Below are 15703 nucleotides of genomic sequence, written 5' to 3'. Positions count from 1 at the left end.
TTAATCTCCACTGGCAGTTTGTTCCACTTGTTTGCAGCATAACAGCTAAATGCTGCTTCTCCGTGTTTAGTCTGGACTCTGGACTGGACCAGCTGGCCTGAGTCCTTGGATCTAACAGCTCTGCTGGCTTTATATTCTCTGAACATGTCACAGATGTATTTTGGGCCTAAACCGTTCTGGGATTTGTAAACCATCAGCAGGCTTTTAAAATCTATTCTGTGACTGACTGGAAGCCAGAGTAAAGATTTTAAAGCTGCTGTGATGTGTTCAGATCTCTTAGTCTGGGTTAAAACTCCAGCAGCAGCGTTCTGGATGAGCTGCAGATGTTTAATGCTCCTTTTGGGGGACTCAACGAAGAAAAGACTTCAGCCTGAAAAGTTGTTCACAAGACAAAATGTATAAAATATGAAGTATACTATTAATTTAAGATGGCTCTGTCAGAAGTCAGCCATGGTGCCTGAGAACTTTAAGCAATGAACCCGTATTTAATTTGGCCAAAGGTCATTTCTACCCGTGCCCTTGTTGTAGCATGTGCATGTTCCTGGATCAGGATATGGCGTGAGGAGGTACGGCCAGCATGCATAGTCTCTGTCCCCAAGCAGGACACCATTGAACTCTCCTGCAGAATAAGAGAAATGTTGGATGGATATACATGTGTTAAGACTTGGAAATTTGATGCAATATGTGCCTTATATGGCTATCTATAATAAAGTATGACGAGCACTTTAAATTCCTTAAGATGACCTCTACACCTGACCTCTCATTACATTACCAAAATTCTGCCTATGCTACACCTTACTTCAAAAGTACGCTCCTTCAGGTTAGTAAAATTCTTGCGCCTTGTGCAAACCTCTGTGCCAGTGAGGATGCTCGGAAGATCCTAGAATCATGAACTGATCCCGGCCATTTAGCCTCAATGTTGGAAATGAAATGACCTCCATCACAGATCATCTGTATGCACGGAGGATAGGAGTCAATGATGAGGTTTCACAGGGCATAAATGTAACATTGCTCAGCATTACTCAAAGGGGTTGATGTGGTATTTTTCAAAATGAGAAATCCAGTTCAGAGTCTATGGACAATTATCCCCAAGTACACCTGAAAGTATTTTATTTTATTGCCTTCTTGTGATTTGATGTAGCTGTAAAGCACTTTGAATTGCCTTGTGTACGAATTGTGCTCTATAAATTGCCTTGCCTTGGATGCGTACATGGGTACAGTACGCCCCCCCCCCCCCCCCTCTGTTCAAGTCTAAACTCAAAACCCATCCGTTTAACTTTGCTTACCTACAGTGATTGCTCCGTTCTGTGTATTTTTAATATGGTATGATGTTTTAATTCCTGCGTTTTATCTAATATCTGGTTTGTACAGTCCTTGACTGTTTTGAAAGGAGCTTTCAATAATTTGTATTATTAACATTATGACCTGTCCCCCATTTTTCTGAGTCTGGTCCTTCGTGGGTGTAGATGGATGTTTGTTAGGTATTGATTAGTTTTAATGAATACCATGTTCTCTCTCATTTAATTTCATGCTCAATACGTGTGTATAGTTGCGTTTCTTTAGTTGCACTGGCACCGACTGATTGATTTTTCGAGACAGTGAAAGTGGTGATATGATAACCACAGTTTTTGTTTCGTTTTTTAGACAAGACATGAGTTGCGGGAGCGCAGAATTCTTGGTGAACATTTCTTTCCGGAGTCCGTTTCAGCCGGTCGGACATTTTTTGAGTTACAGCTAAGCTAAGCTCCAACTGTAGCCTGCCCGAGACCATGCTAGTTCAGCAGCATAAACTACCATGGTTAGTCAGCGGGCGTTCAAATGAGCCACCTTTATGGAACGGAACTCTCGCTAAATTTAGCCAGAAGTAGCGAAATAAGCCAGGCTTTCCGCTAAGCCAGCTTCTAGGAATACCCTTGTACTGAACTAAAATTGTACCCTTGAATTGAATACCGCATTCTCCAGAAAAGTATTCTAAAATAGTCTAAATTACATATACATGGGCTTACAGTGAGCTTTCTCCATTATCACTGTCTTAGGAATTAGCTTAAAATGGCTACAGTCTTAAGCTCACCGTTGCGGTATGGTGTAACAAGCCTTCATGTATTGTCGAAGTTAAAACTGATCAACATTTACAGCGAACTGTTGCATTTATTTGTGGTTTTTTTTCGTGAGGATGACGGTAAAGAGAGAAATTCCACCAGGGGGCGGTATTCGTTACGACACGCCACACGAAGAAGAACCCTGTTGCCATGCGACGAGGAAGCTGCGATATACACAGTTACAAGGAAAAGATTAACATCGTTTAAGCTCGCACCGGTCTTTACTTTATCACTCCACACCCTTCACACTCTAGGTCAGGTTCGATACAGTCTTGAATGGGTAAGTCGTGGAAGTTCACACGTTGTCACGAACAGTTGCGAGTTTTTATCCCGTAAAATAAGTATGTAACAGGAATAAACGCACACACGTGGGTAAATTTGAAATGGCGCTAAATATATTTTGCTGTGTTTAGTGATGTAAACAGACATGTTGTTTCAACAGGATGCCTGAGAGATCAAGCTACGAGACTTGTAGCCTACATATCTGCTATTTTTTATTCATTTTATTAAATTTTTGTGTTTGTTTGTTTCAAATATGTTGCTTTCATGGTGTTTACCTTATTAGCCTACTCCCAAACATGGAGAGACCCTTTATTGGGTAACTAAGACTAAGAAACCAGTTTGGAATTTTTCTCTTAATAATTCTGTCAGTGTATATAGCTTTTATTACAAGGGAACCATCATTTTATTTCCCCTCGGATTTTCTTTGTACCCTGTGTCAGCTACTAACTGGACTATGTTGCTATGCAAATATTGCAGTCATGCCTCTTCCGGACACATTCTACTGTGCCCAGCAAATTAACATCCCTCCCGAGCTGCCAGACCTTCTCAAAAACTTCACCAAGGCGGCCATCCGAACACAGCCCAAGGATTTGCTGGTGTGGTGTGAAGCGTAAGTCTTAATCTCTACAGTGGTCCGGGTCAAGCGTAGAGATGCATGACATTATTGCGTCTTATTACAATCCTTTTATTTCGTATAAAACCACAAGATGTGTTTCCAGGCAACTTTACTGTATGAAGAGTCAAGTCCCTTTCACCTGTGCATGTCTTCTCTTTGTAAAAGACTGGCTGTAATTAGATCCCATGAGCTTCCATGCTATTGCTGCGGTTAAACTATCTGACTCTCTGTAATGTCCAGGAATTCTTAAGGGTTTTTTTCTATGCTGTGCTCTTGTTCTGGCCAGTGTAGCATGGTGGTGCTCTCAGCAAATTAGTATATATCAAAAAACAAGTTGCACGCCTCCTTGGTAACAAGATGTATATGCTGAAGTAACTCCTGGTTATGTTGCCTCTGAGGGATGCTGAAAGATCACCCTGCCTCTAACTAGTGAAATACTGTTAAAGTGAGATGAACACCAGTGTGGATCGGTGAGTTTGTATAGAAAAAAAAAAAAACTACAGCACACGATAATTTATTTAGCTAAAAAATTTTCACGAGAGGTCATTAAGTTGAACAACTGGCAATTTATGCCTCATTTAACACCCTCCACTTTTACCACTTAATTCAAATAGCAGGCTTAGGAAGCAGGTCAGATGAGTGAAAAGCAGAATAAAACTAAGCCCAGTGTTTAATAAGATACATGTGTGCTACCTATGTGAATGCGTTGTATCCCAGATACTTCAGTGCACTGGCTAAAGGAGAGTGTTTACCTGTCAAGGAGAGGCTGGAGATGAACGTTGCCACTCAGAAGACTGACACCGGGTTGACTCCACAGCTACTGAAGACCCTTCACAAGCAGGTATTTTCTCACCACCAGGATCACAAGTCATTGGAATTTTCTTCAAAAGAGGTGGTGGGAAAAAGATTTTCTGTATTGAATTAGCACGTTCTATACAGACTACATTGTGATATGGATTATCTTGTACATTGTCATGTGAAATGATTATTTCCATTTCAGTTAATCCCCTCATTTGCTTACTTGTATACTATTTTGTATTTGTGTGTGCGTTTCTGATTATTGCAGTAGGTCTGCCAGTGTGGATCATCAACAGTGCATATCATTGTAAACCTAATTTATTTACTGCCATTTTTCTGTGGTGGATCTATTAAAAGAACTGGATCATTCCCGTTTCCCAACAGACAAACACTTGCCCTTGTGAGAATGCGTCTCTTTGTCTTTGTTGTGTTGTTAGTAATATTATATTACCTCCTAAAAGTGTTTTCACACCGAAGCCCCATAACACTTTCTTCTCTACCCAATCATAGCTGTCCCTCCAAAACACATGCAGCGAGCAGGAACTGCAAACAAAATGGAAAGGTCTGTGTCTTCCCATTGATCAGCTGGAGACCCTGCTGTCCTTGGGCAGCTTTGACTCTGAAATCGACTGGATGGAGTTTTTTGCCCTGGGCTGCAGTGCTCTGGGAGGGGTGAGATGTTACATAAGGCCACATATAAATGCTAATACCACTTCATACCACTTTATCTGAAGCTGAGGCCAGGCACAGCTGGAGAACGTCAAGCAACTCCGTGTTTGTTCATCTCGCAGTCTAGTCTAGTGTGTAGACGAAATCCAGACATCCACGCTCCAGACTTATCACACTGTGGTCCCCAGGCTCCAGCAAAAGTGCTGCATAAATCTCACTCTGATGATGTAGATCTTTTCTGTGCAGTTAAGCCCGTGATTAAGGTTCAAAGAATCACATAGAACACATGGGACAGATCAAAGAGACCTTCTTTAAGCATGAGGAACTTCGTGGAACATGTCTTAATGTCTGCAAAAGTAAAATGCAGCTAAGCATTAACAACTTAATGTGCTCAGTGGGAGCAATCTAGGTTTGGGTGCAGCTGTGTTCAAGACCGTTGATCCCGTTAACCACATGAGGGCAGTCTTGTTCTATGTTCATTGAGCAGATTTATTTATTTTTTCTCTTCACTGTCAGTGTGTTCTCATCTATTCACATTGATTGCTATATGCACGTATCTGTTTTTGTGTTTATATTTTGCGTCTATTATTTTTACGGATGCACTTTCTTAGACCCTCATGAGCACTCTGAAGTTTGCCTGCGAGATCCTGACACACGATGAGGAAGGTGGTCCTGCAAGGATCCCGTTTGACACTTTTGTCAAACTCTACACCTACTTGGCTCACCTAGACGGAGACTCGCAGGACCACGTAGACAACTTCCTCAGCAGTCTACAGCCACAAGTGTAAGTGATGCTTTTGTTTGTGAAGCGAATGGGCACCTCTTCAGTTATATAGCTGTCTATATAAAACATATATATATATTATATAGCAGTCTTGCGAGAAGCAGAGTGGGTTTAGTGGTGGCAAAAGAAGCAGCTTCATATGGTTCACAAATCCCCTCTGTCTTTATTACAAAGAGCCGAATACACTTTTCTCATTTCATTTATTTATCACTGGATTCAGCTCCACTCAAATCCCATAAAAAGCTTTTTGTCTTTTGTCGATCACTGAGATTAAATGATTTTAAGGGCAGTTACTTTTTATCTTGTACATTTTTAGTAGCTTTTATTTTCTTCAATTCTCCTGAATTTGTCCTTGAGGTAACTAACGAGTTACCAAGGGTCTGTGTTTGTGCTTCCAGCAGTACATGCACGATAGATTCACAGTGGAACAGTTACATAGAACCGCATTTCAAAACAGGATTTACTTTTCAATCAGGGGGAGACGAGGTAAAAATGGGTATAACATTTTAATATGTTTCATACTTATAGTGAAAGTTACGCAATTCTCCACAATGGTGATCAAAACCCTTTTTTCCCCTTTTATTTTACAGGTGATTATTAGATTGATTATTTATTTATTAGAAGTTAAAGACTAATGTACTACATGTCATATTCAGGCCTGTCATTTAGCACTTGGTTATATTGGAGGCAATAATAGGTTCAGGTCTTCTTCTTTGGAATGATACAGACTACAGTCTCGTTGCATCTTTCTTTTGAAAGTTTCTCCCATTCTCCTTTTTAATGACTAAGTTGTATATTAGACAAGGCTGTGCAACCCTTTTGGTGTTTCTGCAAAGATGAGCTCATTTCCCTGGCTGGGTCACCTCCAGACTTTCATAGATTTTTCTTATAGCCCCCTCTGAGTTTTCTTTGCATCCGTTTTAACCTCATCAACCCCTCATTGGCTTTTACATTATAAACAGGTTTCTGCCTTTCCTAATTATGTCCAATTACTTCAGTATCCCAAATACCACAAGGAACACTAACTTAGGAAGGATGAACTCAGCTGTGTCATCCCAAAGGGTCTAAAAATAGATGTGTATTGGCTATTTCGACATTTTTCTATAATACATGAACGAAACACAAAGAATATGAACCTGCTTTGCCACTGTAGAGAAGTGTGTATAGGATTTTGTAACAGGATTGAATTATGAGAATTAGAGGAAGGGAGCTCTATTTTCACTGAAAAAGGCTTCAAATGAAATTAACATCACCTTCAAACCGAGGGAACACTAACAAAGCTGACTTTGGACACACAGAACAATGCTTTTGGTTTGCTTGATCCAACATTTCAGTATCAGTTGGCTGGAAGCACAGGCAGCTTATGAGCTCTGTCAAGTTCTCCTGGTCTTGATGATGTGACACTGTGATATTCTCTATTGTAAAAAATGGTAAATGTCGCTGAGTAGATCTGTTGCCCTGACGCACTGGTGTCTCTGCCTGACAGCAACAAGCAGAACGGCATGATTCAGGTTTCCAACTTCTACCTGAGCAGGAAATGTGGGAAGGAGAGACAGTAAGCAACGGAAGAAGGAAGGAAGCAATGGAAGAAAGAACGTGGCAGTTACCTATTAATAAATGACCCAGCTAATTCTCCCTCAAGCAATGTTGTTTCATTACCAAGAACTGGTCTTATTAATTGTTAGCATTAGACACAATGACCTGTTATTAATCATTGTCCTGCTGAGCTCGCTGCTAGTTTGAGTCTGCTAGTTTGAGGTTAAAATGCTTTAATGAGGAGCCAAAGAAGCACAAAGCTGCCTCGCACAAACTGTCAGGTGAAATGTGCGTCTGTGTTTTATTCTCCTGCTCCCTTTTGTCTGGGTTAGCCCAAGTTCATTTGTCATGTGCACAACCTATCAGCTTGCAGCTTCACCACATTTGGTCTCACCGCTGGTGTATTCACTCATCCCAGCAGCTGAAAAAGCAGGGAGGTAAAGAGATCAGCACTGAGGGCACAAGAGCATGAGTTTTTGCATGTGTCAGAGGCTTTTTTTTCACCACTCTATGCAATATCATACACTGGCAAGAGCACATGCACATCTAGATGGGTTTATCACACTACTCAAAAAGCACAGAACCCCCCCCCCCCCCCTTTCTACTTGGTGAGATCAACCGACATGTTCTCTGTAGAACATTGGAGGAATCAATCTTTACCCGTGGGGTTGGGCTGTACAGCCAATTTGCATGTGCTGTGAGGAGTTGATAAATGAGATGTTGTCGCCGGCCTGTGAAGAAGCTACTTGGTGTGTTTTGTTCTTGTTGTGCAGGCCTGAAATTTACATTCACGGCTGTGACAGCATAAAATCAGATTTTGTAAGCGTTCATGTCTCACCCAATGATGCCGAACTACCACAGAAGTAGATTAATTTTATGTGGAGACATCGCAGTATCAAATAAAAACTATTAGAGAGGATGCAGGTCTGCAGTCTTGATTTGGAAAGGCAGCTGCTTCCCAAACATTACCCCAAAACAGCTCGCTTTGAAAACAAAACTAATGAAGTCTCACGCAGGTCCCACTGAAAATCTGGTTGACACTGACAAATGCGAGTAGATATGCCCATTAACTGGATACTTTTATTTTTATTACCATTGTTATTTCTTTTATGTTTGATGTGTTTTATCTTTGTCAAGAGTCCTTGCACTCGAGTTGATGAGTCACTCGTACACAAGGCTTCAGCCAGCCAGCCAGCCAGCCAGCCAGGTGAGCTGGGAACTGCAGAGCCAGCTGTAGAGGTGTGCAGCCGTTGCACATTAAGGCCACGAGAAGGCTTTTGTCATGTTGAGGTTGACAATTTTGAAGGGCACCGGTGAGTTTTTAGGAAATTAAGAATTGCTGGAGTGGGGCTATATTTCGCGCACCCAACCTCTGCACTTAATCAAAACATTATGGTAAAAAAATGTCACACCGAGACGGTTTCTTGTGCCAGAAACTCCCTTTTCTTATTAACACGTTTTCTCCTTCCTCCCATTCCTTCCATCTCTCTCTCTCTCACACACACGCACGCGCAAACACTCGATTATTGCGAGTCACTTTGGAAGTATTTCATCAGGCAGGACAGGAAACAGGATCAGTGAGGATTCACATTACAGTCACGGTTGGCAGTAGGCTTTCGGGGTGGAGGATCCAGATACACATGCACACACACCCTGAAGCTTGCCTCTTGAAGGACTTCAGCTGTGTTCAAGTTAAAGGGGACTGGAGGGGAGGTGGAATCCCTGATAATTTGATAATTGAAGTCTCTCCACCCATGTGACACAACACAGAAGGAATGTTGTCAAGGCTGAAAACTATGATCTCTCTGACGATCAAAGGGAAATCACTTAAACCGTGCCTTGAAAGTAACTGAGCATTCATTGTAATCTACCCAGAATACCTCCCTATTTGGAAGATTCTGACTTATGTCAACATATCCAACCAACCAACCTGAACCACAAGGTTATGATATGAATGAACAATAAATTGTCAAACAGAAATAGAAGAAAAAACTAGACTTGACTCGTCCTTTTTTGCAGGAGCAGTCTTTGCGGAAACATAGAAATCTTTTGAGGAAATCAGGACTTTTGCGGTTTTAAAGGGGAACTCCGGGGCATTTGAAGCGTGTTTCCATTGCTAGAGGTTGTCAAATAATGATAGTATGACACAGAGAGGTGCGTATCTGCGCTCCCTGTGTGAAGATCGCTCTGTCCGCACAGCATGTCATGCGAGGCTAATACGTGGTGGCTAAGGGGCAAGCGCTAACCCTTCCACGTAAAACAACAACTTGCACACTGCAGAAACGTCACACCACTTTATAACCCATCCGACAATAAAGTCACAAGCCTTACCATCAAAACCATATGCATGGTTCTCACATTACTGGCATGGGGACGTTACAAAACAACTTTATAAACAGCATGTCACTCACCGGCTGGTTGTAGGCTCGCGCATGTGAAAGCCCAGAAGAGTCGATGGAGAATAATCCCATATACAAAACAATTATCTTCTCTAGAAAAACTGCGTTCAAGTATTTAAAACATTACAAGAATATTACTGGGCAAGTATTGTTGTAATGTTTTAAATACTTGAACGCAGTTTTTCTAGAGAAGATAATTGTTTTGTATATGGGATTATTCTCCATCGACTCTTCTGGGCTTTCACATGCGCGAGCCTACAACCAGCCGGTGAGTGACATGCTGTTTATAAAGTTGTTTTGTAACGTCCCCATGCCAGTAATGTGAGAACCATGCATATGGTTTTGATGGTAAGGCTTGTGACTTTATTGTCGGATGGGTTATAAAGTGGTGTGACGTTTCTGCAGTGTGCAAGTTGTTGTTTTACGTGGAAGGGTTAGCGCTTGCCCCTTAGCCACCACGTATTAGCCTCGCATGACATGCTGTGCGGACAGAGCGATCTTCACACAGGGAGCGCAGATACGCACCTCTCTGTGTCATACTATCATTATTTGACAACCTCTAGCAATGGAAACACGCTTCAAATGCCCCGGAGTTCCCCTTTAAGGCCATAGCTTCCTTTCCATTGAAAGGCCGTGATTTGGTTCTTTGCAAAGATCTTAAAACTACTGTCGAGGCAGCTTAATATCGATGCATCACTGAACAAAAGCGTGGAGAATACAGTGCAGTTTGTGCGCACGTTCACTCAGATTAAGTTCAAGCACTGATTGTTGCTGGTACAAACATTTTGAGCGTTTGTACAGCTTGAAACTGTTGTGTGAGAGGTTAGTGGTTTTTATTTCTTCTTTGTTTTTCAACTTTCGCTGCAGGGTACATTAAAAACAGAAGAATGAAAGAAAAAAAATGTGATCCTCTCTGCTGGAGTGACGTATCAGGCTTTGGGCACGTATAAGGCACGTCTGCCTTTAAGCAAAAGATCGAAAAAAATACCATTCTCGTATGGCAAATACGGACAGTCTGTTGGCTCAAAGAATTCTTGGTTTCTGTTATTTGTCTAGATCTAAAACCACTTGAACTTGTCAATGTGCATGTTTGGAGACATTACTCGCATGAAAAAGAGCACCATGTGAGGGCAGACCTGTCCTTGTGGATAGACCCAGGAAAGTAGATCATACTCTGTCTTTATGGATATTTTACCCAAACAATCCCCCATGAACTTATCCCCAAAACCTAAAGATGTATTGCTGTATTTACTGACTTTATTTTTCTGACACCTTCCAGCCTCGACCTGTTTTCACTGAACTTCTGTTGGCCTATCCGTAAATTTCTAAGCAACTAACATTTCTTCTAAGATGGAGCAATAGTCACATTTACAGCTCCCATGCTGAAAGCCCCATTGTTTTTAGGGTGTTGGAACATGGAGACATAATGATGTCATTGTAAAGATGTCAGTGCTTTAGGAATCTCAGCTCCAGGGTGGACCGTGTTGCGCAGCTTTTAATGTTTTTCCAAGCTCATAACATCAGATCTACGGGGACTCGACGAAACTTGCAGGGCAGTGTGAAAGAGGCAGGAGAAGAGAAAGTGGACACAGAGGCTCCCTTTTAGCTTGCCTCTGTGTATCTGTTGTGGAACAGATTTCAGGGTAAGAAAAAGGGAAAACACGATTCATGCTGTATTCTGAAGCTGCTGGAGAGTAATATTTGATCTTCCTGTTAGAATTATTTTCCCACTACACTGCATGTAAAATGATTATCTAGATAACAAATACAATGACTGAGAACCTCTGATTGCATAGTTGTACTGAATGTGTGTGCCTGAGATGCTTGTTATTGATGTCCAGCGTACTTAAAATACACTGTATGTTCCAGGGAGCTCCAACGTGGGATGGTAAAGCCTTTGGACTTTATCCATAGGGATGATACGGACCCAGCTCCCTGTGGATCTTCCAAATTTGCCAGAACAACCTCAAGGCCTGAATAAGACGAGATGTAAAACTGGAGCAGTCGTCTCTGCTAAACAGCGAAAACAAAGCCGAATCCAGAGAGTTCTGTTTCTGCAGTGCGTGTTTTTAAGTGTGACTAAAAGAAAGAATCACCTCGCCCACTGCGGTGAACATGAGACTTCAACGCTATGGTAAAATGATGGTTATGGTTGACATCTTATCACCAGTGCTTTTCTCAAGCCTACATGTGGGTCTAGAACACACCAACGTCCTAAAGTTTAGTTAAGTTTCTTTGAAAAGTGGGATTATAATAGCTATGCATTTGTTGCCTACAGTAAATCGCAGATGACACGTGGCACACACACACAGGCTGAGTTACTAATGTGGCACCACAGTAATGTATTGTTGTGAATGGTGTAAGCAGTTAAACGTATCTTAGCCGTTATGTATTCTCTCTTCAAACCCACCAGACTCCTGTGAGAAAAAGTGTATTTTTACCAGGCAAATCAGATGCTGGTGTACCACTACCTTTCGTAGTTAGTTTTGTTCGTTCAGACCCAATTACTTTAAAAGATTAAAACTCATGGTGGGATGTTTTCGAAGTATAAATACAATTTTTGTGAGTGTAGAAAAGAGCCACAACAGTTTTAGGGCCCTATCATTGAGGGCTGCCTGACAGGAAGGAGGTAATAATATTCTTAATACAGCATTCAATGTAAGGTTGCTTCATTGTCTTGTGGGAAGAAATTAATTGCTTCATGCTAAAGGAACTTCTGCCATTGACAAGACATTACAATCACAATACTGTACAAAGCTCTTGAGCCACTCCTCATGTTTTATATATTGCCAGGTAATCAGGAAGTAGGTGTAGAAATTTATGAAATGTGCAAGCATAAATGAAAAAAACAGCATATCACGCAAAAATGGAGACATTTCATTACAGATGTTTTCTTTCTTTAAGAACGGCTTCCTGACAGCCACCCTTCCATGGAGACCCTTTCCCATAAGTCCACTTGTCCAGTTTCTTTTAATTTTTTAAGGACACACAGCACATCGTGCTGAGATATGCCAACTTATCAGCTAACTATTTAGAATCTCCATTTTGATGCAGAAATACTATTTTATGTCTATTAAACTGTGTCATCTTTGTATATATTGTAGATGCAACAAAACGGGTAAAAAGGATATGTCTTGGCAAACAAGTTGCTAATAGCAAAGGCCCTAAAGATACAATTGAAAATTAGTGGCTGGCTCAAGACTTGTACACAGTATTGTATAAAAAAAAGCATGCATTCAGAGCCGGACAAAAGATTGGACACACCTCCCTCCAGAGTCCATTAACACCAGAGATGGGTAGAAAACATGAAGACGGTCAGATACAATTCTGTCAACCTGCCTGACAGTGAACTTCTCACTAATTAAACTCGGGATTTTTGGTAAGTTTGCCTCTATTTTCACAGTTGAATTAGAATAATGGATGTTCCCATTCACAGCAGTATATTGCAGTACAAACTGCCAGTGGAGATTAAACTTTCACCAAATGTAGACATTTTTAAATCCAGGTTAGAAACATTTCTTTTCTCATGTGTCTATGCATGAAATCTGCACGGTATCTTTTAACTTATCCAGACTGTTGCTTGTTTTTAAATTCATTTAAATGATTTTATTTGTTTCTCTTTATATTCTTTTATGTATTTTTAATGCTTCTTTCACTCCCTGCTGCAATGCATTTATTTTATGTAAAGCACTTTGAATTGTTTGTACATGAAATGTGCTATACAAATAAATTTGATTTGATTAAGTTCTGTGCCGTGGCAGTAATCCCTCCTCATCCCTTTCCTTCTCCAACTTGGGGGCCGCTGTAGGCGACCGTGGTAAGCACCTAATCGAAGCTCACTTTTAACAACCCATTTAAAACCTAAGTGGGATGATCTACAAAAAAACCCCACCACGGCTGTGTTTGACAGGCACCTGTTAATCAAGCAAACACCCCTCAAAGTATTTGTCTTTTTAAGCATAATATTCTCTTAATGGAACGATGATCTTAAAATCCCAGTGTGACACATGAACAGATGGAAAATTGATCATTGTGACCTAAACTTTGATCAAAATTGTATGTAATTTATAGTCTGTGGGGGTTTCCCACTTATTTCAACACATTCTGGAATTAGTTTAAACCACTATCCAGCAATCAATAGCATTTAACACACATCTGCAGAGTTCTTTTCTACTCTGCCCTACTTTGAGTAGTAATGATACAGCACGGTGGAATTTGGTGTTGAGGGCAAGCATCGCTTCTCTTCTGTGATTCTCTGTGCTTTAACACCTAACGGTTATAACAATTGTTGTTATTATTGTTATTATATTTATTATGTCCAAGAGTATTTGTGGAATATGATGCCAATAAATGAGGCTGTATTTAAGAAGGGTTTTATGCACAAAAATAACTTAAATAGAGGCTATTCTTGTGGAGTATTGAATACGACTGGCCGTGAAAGCTTTCTCTTGCCTTGGATTTATTTCCTTTAGCTCCTGAATTGCCTGTCCTCACCTCATTAACTGATTAAGCAATAAAAAGGTGGGTTTCGAATCAAACAGCTATTAATCAGTGCATTCTGCATTTGCTGTGAAGAAGATGAATAACATTTCCAGGAAAATCTTTGACACAAACGCCTCTGTTAAAAACCCTGGATAAACACCTGATCTTTGGTCACATTTTCTCTTCATCACACATGCACACACAAACCAAACAGTTCAGCACTTGTGTCCAGGGGAGACTCATAGAAGGCCTTTGTATTGCAGGCCGGCTACTTGCCGTAGAGGAGAACATGGTGTGTGGGCGTTTCGTTTTTTTGTGGTTTTAGGGTGAATGAACGACTGAAAGAGAGAAGGCAAACTGGAGCTTGTCGAAATCCAGCAACAAAGTTATGCTAAGCTCCTGAGGTACATGCTGACCCTCTACTAAGAAGGGTGGGGTGGGAGGAAAGTTCTTTCTGATTTACAAATAACTTTTTTTAAATCCGGAATAGTCCACATTACAATATCTTTTTTCGTAAAAGGAACATTTTACTTCTTAATGTGGACATCTGAATGGAGGCCATCTGAATGATTGCTTTCAGGGTGTTTTTGTAAGACAATCTGTCCAAAGCAATCTTCATGTTTCAATAATATGTGCTTTTTAGGAGGAGCATTTTAACGGTTGACTCGTACTGTGCAATGGATCTCTTCACAGTACACATGAAACACACACATTCACAGAAAGCCTTCAGTCAGCTCGCTGCGATTATCTGGCTGTGGGATTTAGAATTTTCTTCTGATCCCAGGTGGAGCTCTTACAATGGATGTCCAGGTGACAGTGTTGCTGATGAGCTCTTTACAGCATATAGCTGCCACACAATAACATGTGCAAGTCGCAGAACAATAATATATTTCCATCAAAGTGAACACAACTGATTTTCTAGTTGCAACAACCATTGTTCTTTGAGACACTGACACTTCTCAGAAGGGGATCTGAGATCCAGTCTTCATATAAGCAGACCTCTGCCATTCAAAAATCTCCTTGACTGAAACATAAAGTTCCCAGCAGCTAAAATGGGCCTCATTACTAAAATCAAGCTTTAAGAGCTGAAGGGCTCTTGTTTTAAATCAACTGCCGGCCATCTTAATCAGTGTTAATCATAACCTTTCATTTTGCCTGAGCAAAGTGGGGCCCACTGGTTCCACAGAGTGTTCAAGAAACCTCTATGGATTAGCAGCTTAACTCAGTTCTGATACAGCTGTCTCAACATCTTACAACACAATAGAAAACAAACGTTAAAGAGAAGGAAAGTTATACTGAGTGATATAAAGGTCAAACAAGTCCAGGTTTGCTTACAGCACAGCCTTACAGGGACACTGTGTAATTTCTTCCCCCATCTAGTGGTGCAATTTTATTTTGCAAAGTCGAATGAATTTGCTCTCTAGCGCCTCGCGTTTTCAAATGTGCGTTGCAACTTGTTGAACTACGGCAGGCGGTATGTGTCAAGATTCGCTTTTTTGGCGACGAGGATCGCTTCTCCTGTGGCGTGGCATAACTATGGTCTTCCATTGCGAACAAAAGTGCAGGTCGTTCAGGCTGGTTTATACCAGAGAATGTCTAATGGCGTAGACTGGCTCTGTTTATACCTGCGTGCAAACGTGACGTCAAAATTACGTCATTTCCGCTTGCAGGCCTGGCGTTGGGGAAAACGCGATTCGAAGTGCTTTATGTCCCTCTCGGCACTTCGTCGTTTTTCATAGACCGGAAGGACATGGCAGCCTCCATAGAGCTCGCCCGCTCTATGTAGATACAGACAAGTTCTTCACTCAGGAGGATAAGTGAGATTGTTGACAGAGATAATTTTACACCAATGAGGACTAATTTATGAATGAATATGTTGATTTGAGCTAATAAATGACTTAATATATTACACAGTGTCCCTTTCAGTATTTTGTTTAGCAATTTACAATATTCAGGCATATAGTATTGATTAATCCCTGTGATGAAATTACTCTATTTGTTCACTTAAATCCTCTGAAAAATAAGTTTACTGTCTAGC

General features: G+C 40.9%; 1 protein-coding gene across 1 annotated transcript; it reads left to right on the top strand.

Moving 5' to 3' along the window:
• The first annotated feature begins 2291 nt into the window (after positions 1 to 2291).
• ropn1l (rhophilin associated tail protein 1-like) lies at positions 2292 to 12759 on the top strand. Its single transcript, XM_075452403.1, has 6 exons — positions 2292 to 2379; positions 2859 to 2991; positions 3715 to 3838; positions 4306 to 4467; positions 5076 to 5248; positions 11053 to 12759. The coding sequence occupies exons 1-6, from the start codon at positions 2376 to 2378 to the stop codon at positions 11162 to 11164; spliced, it is 708 nt and encodes a 235-aa protein (XP_075308518.1). The 5' UTR covers positions 2292 to 2375; the 3' UTR covers positions 11165 to 12759.
• Positions 12760 to 15703: the final 2944 nt, after the last annotated feature.

The sequence above is a fragment of the Odontesthes bonariensis genome, chromosome 20 (genome assembly GCF_027942865.1).
Source record: "Odontesthes bonariensis isolate fOdoBon6 chromosome 20, fOdoBon6.hap1, whole genome shotgun sequence".
Classification (NCBI taxonomy): Eukaryota; Metazoa; Chordata; class Actinopteri; order Atheriniformes; family Atherinopsidae; genus Odontesthes; species Odontesthes bonariensis.
Note: the sequence above shows the minus strand (reverse complement) of the source record. Positions and strands in the feature narration are given on the sequence as shown.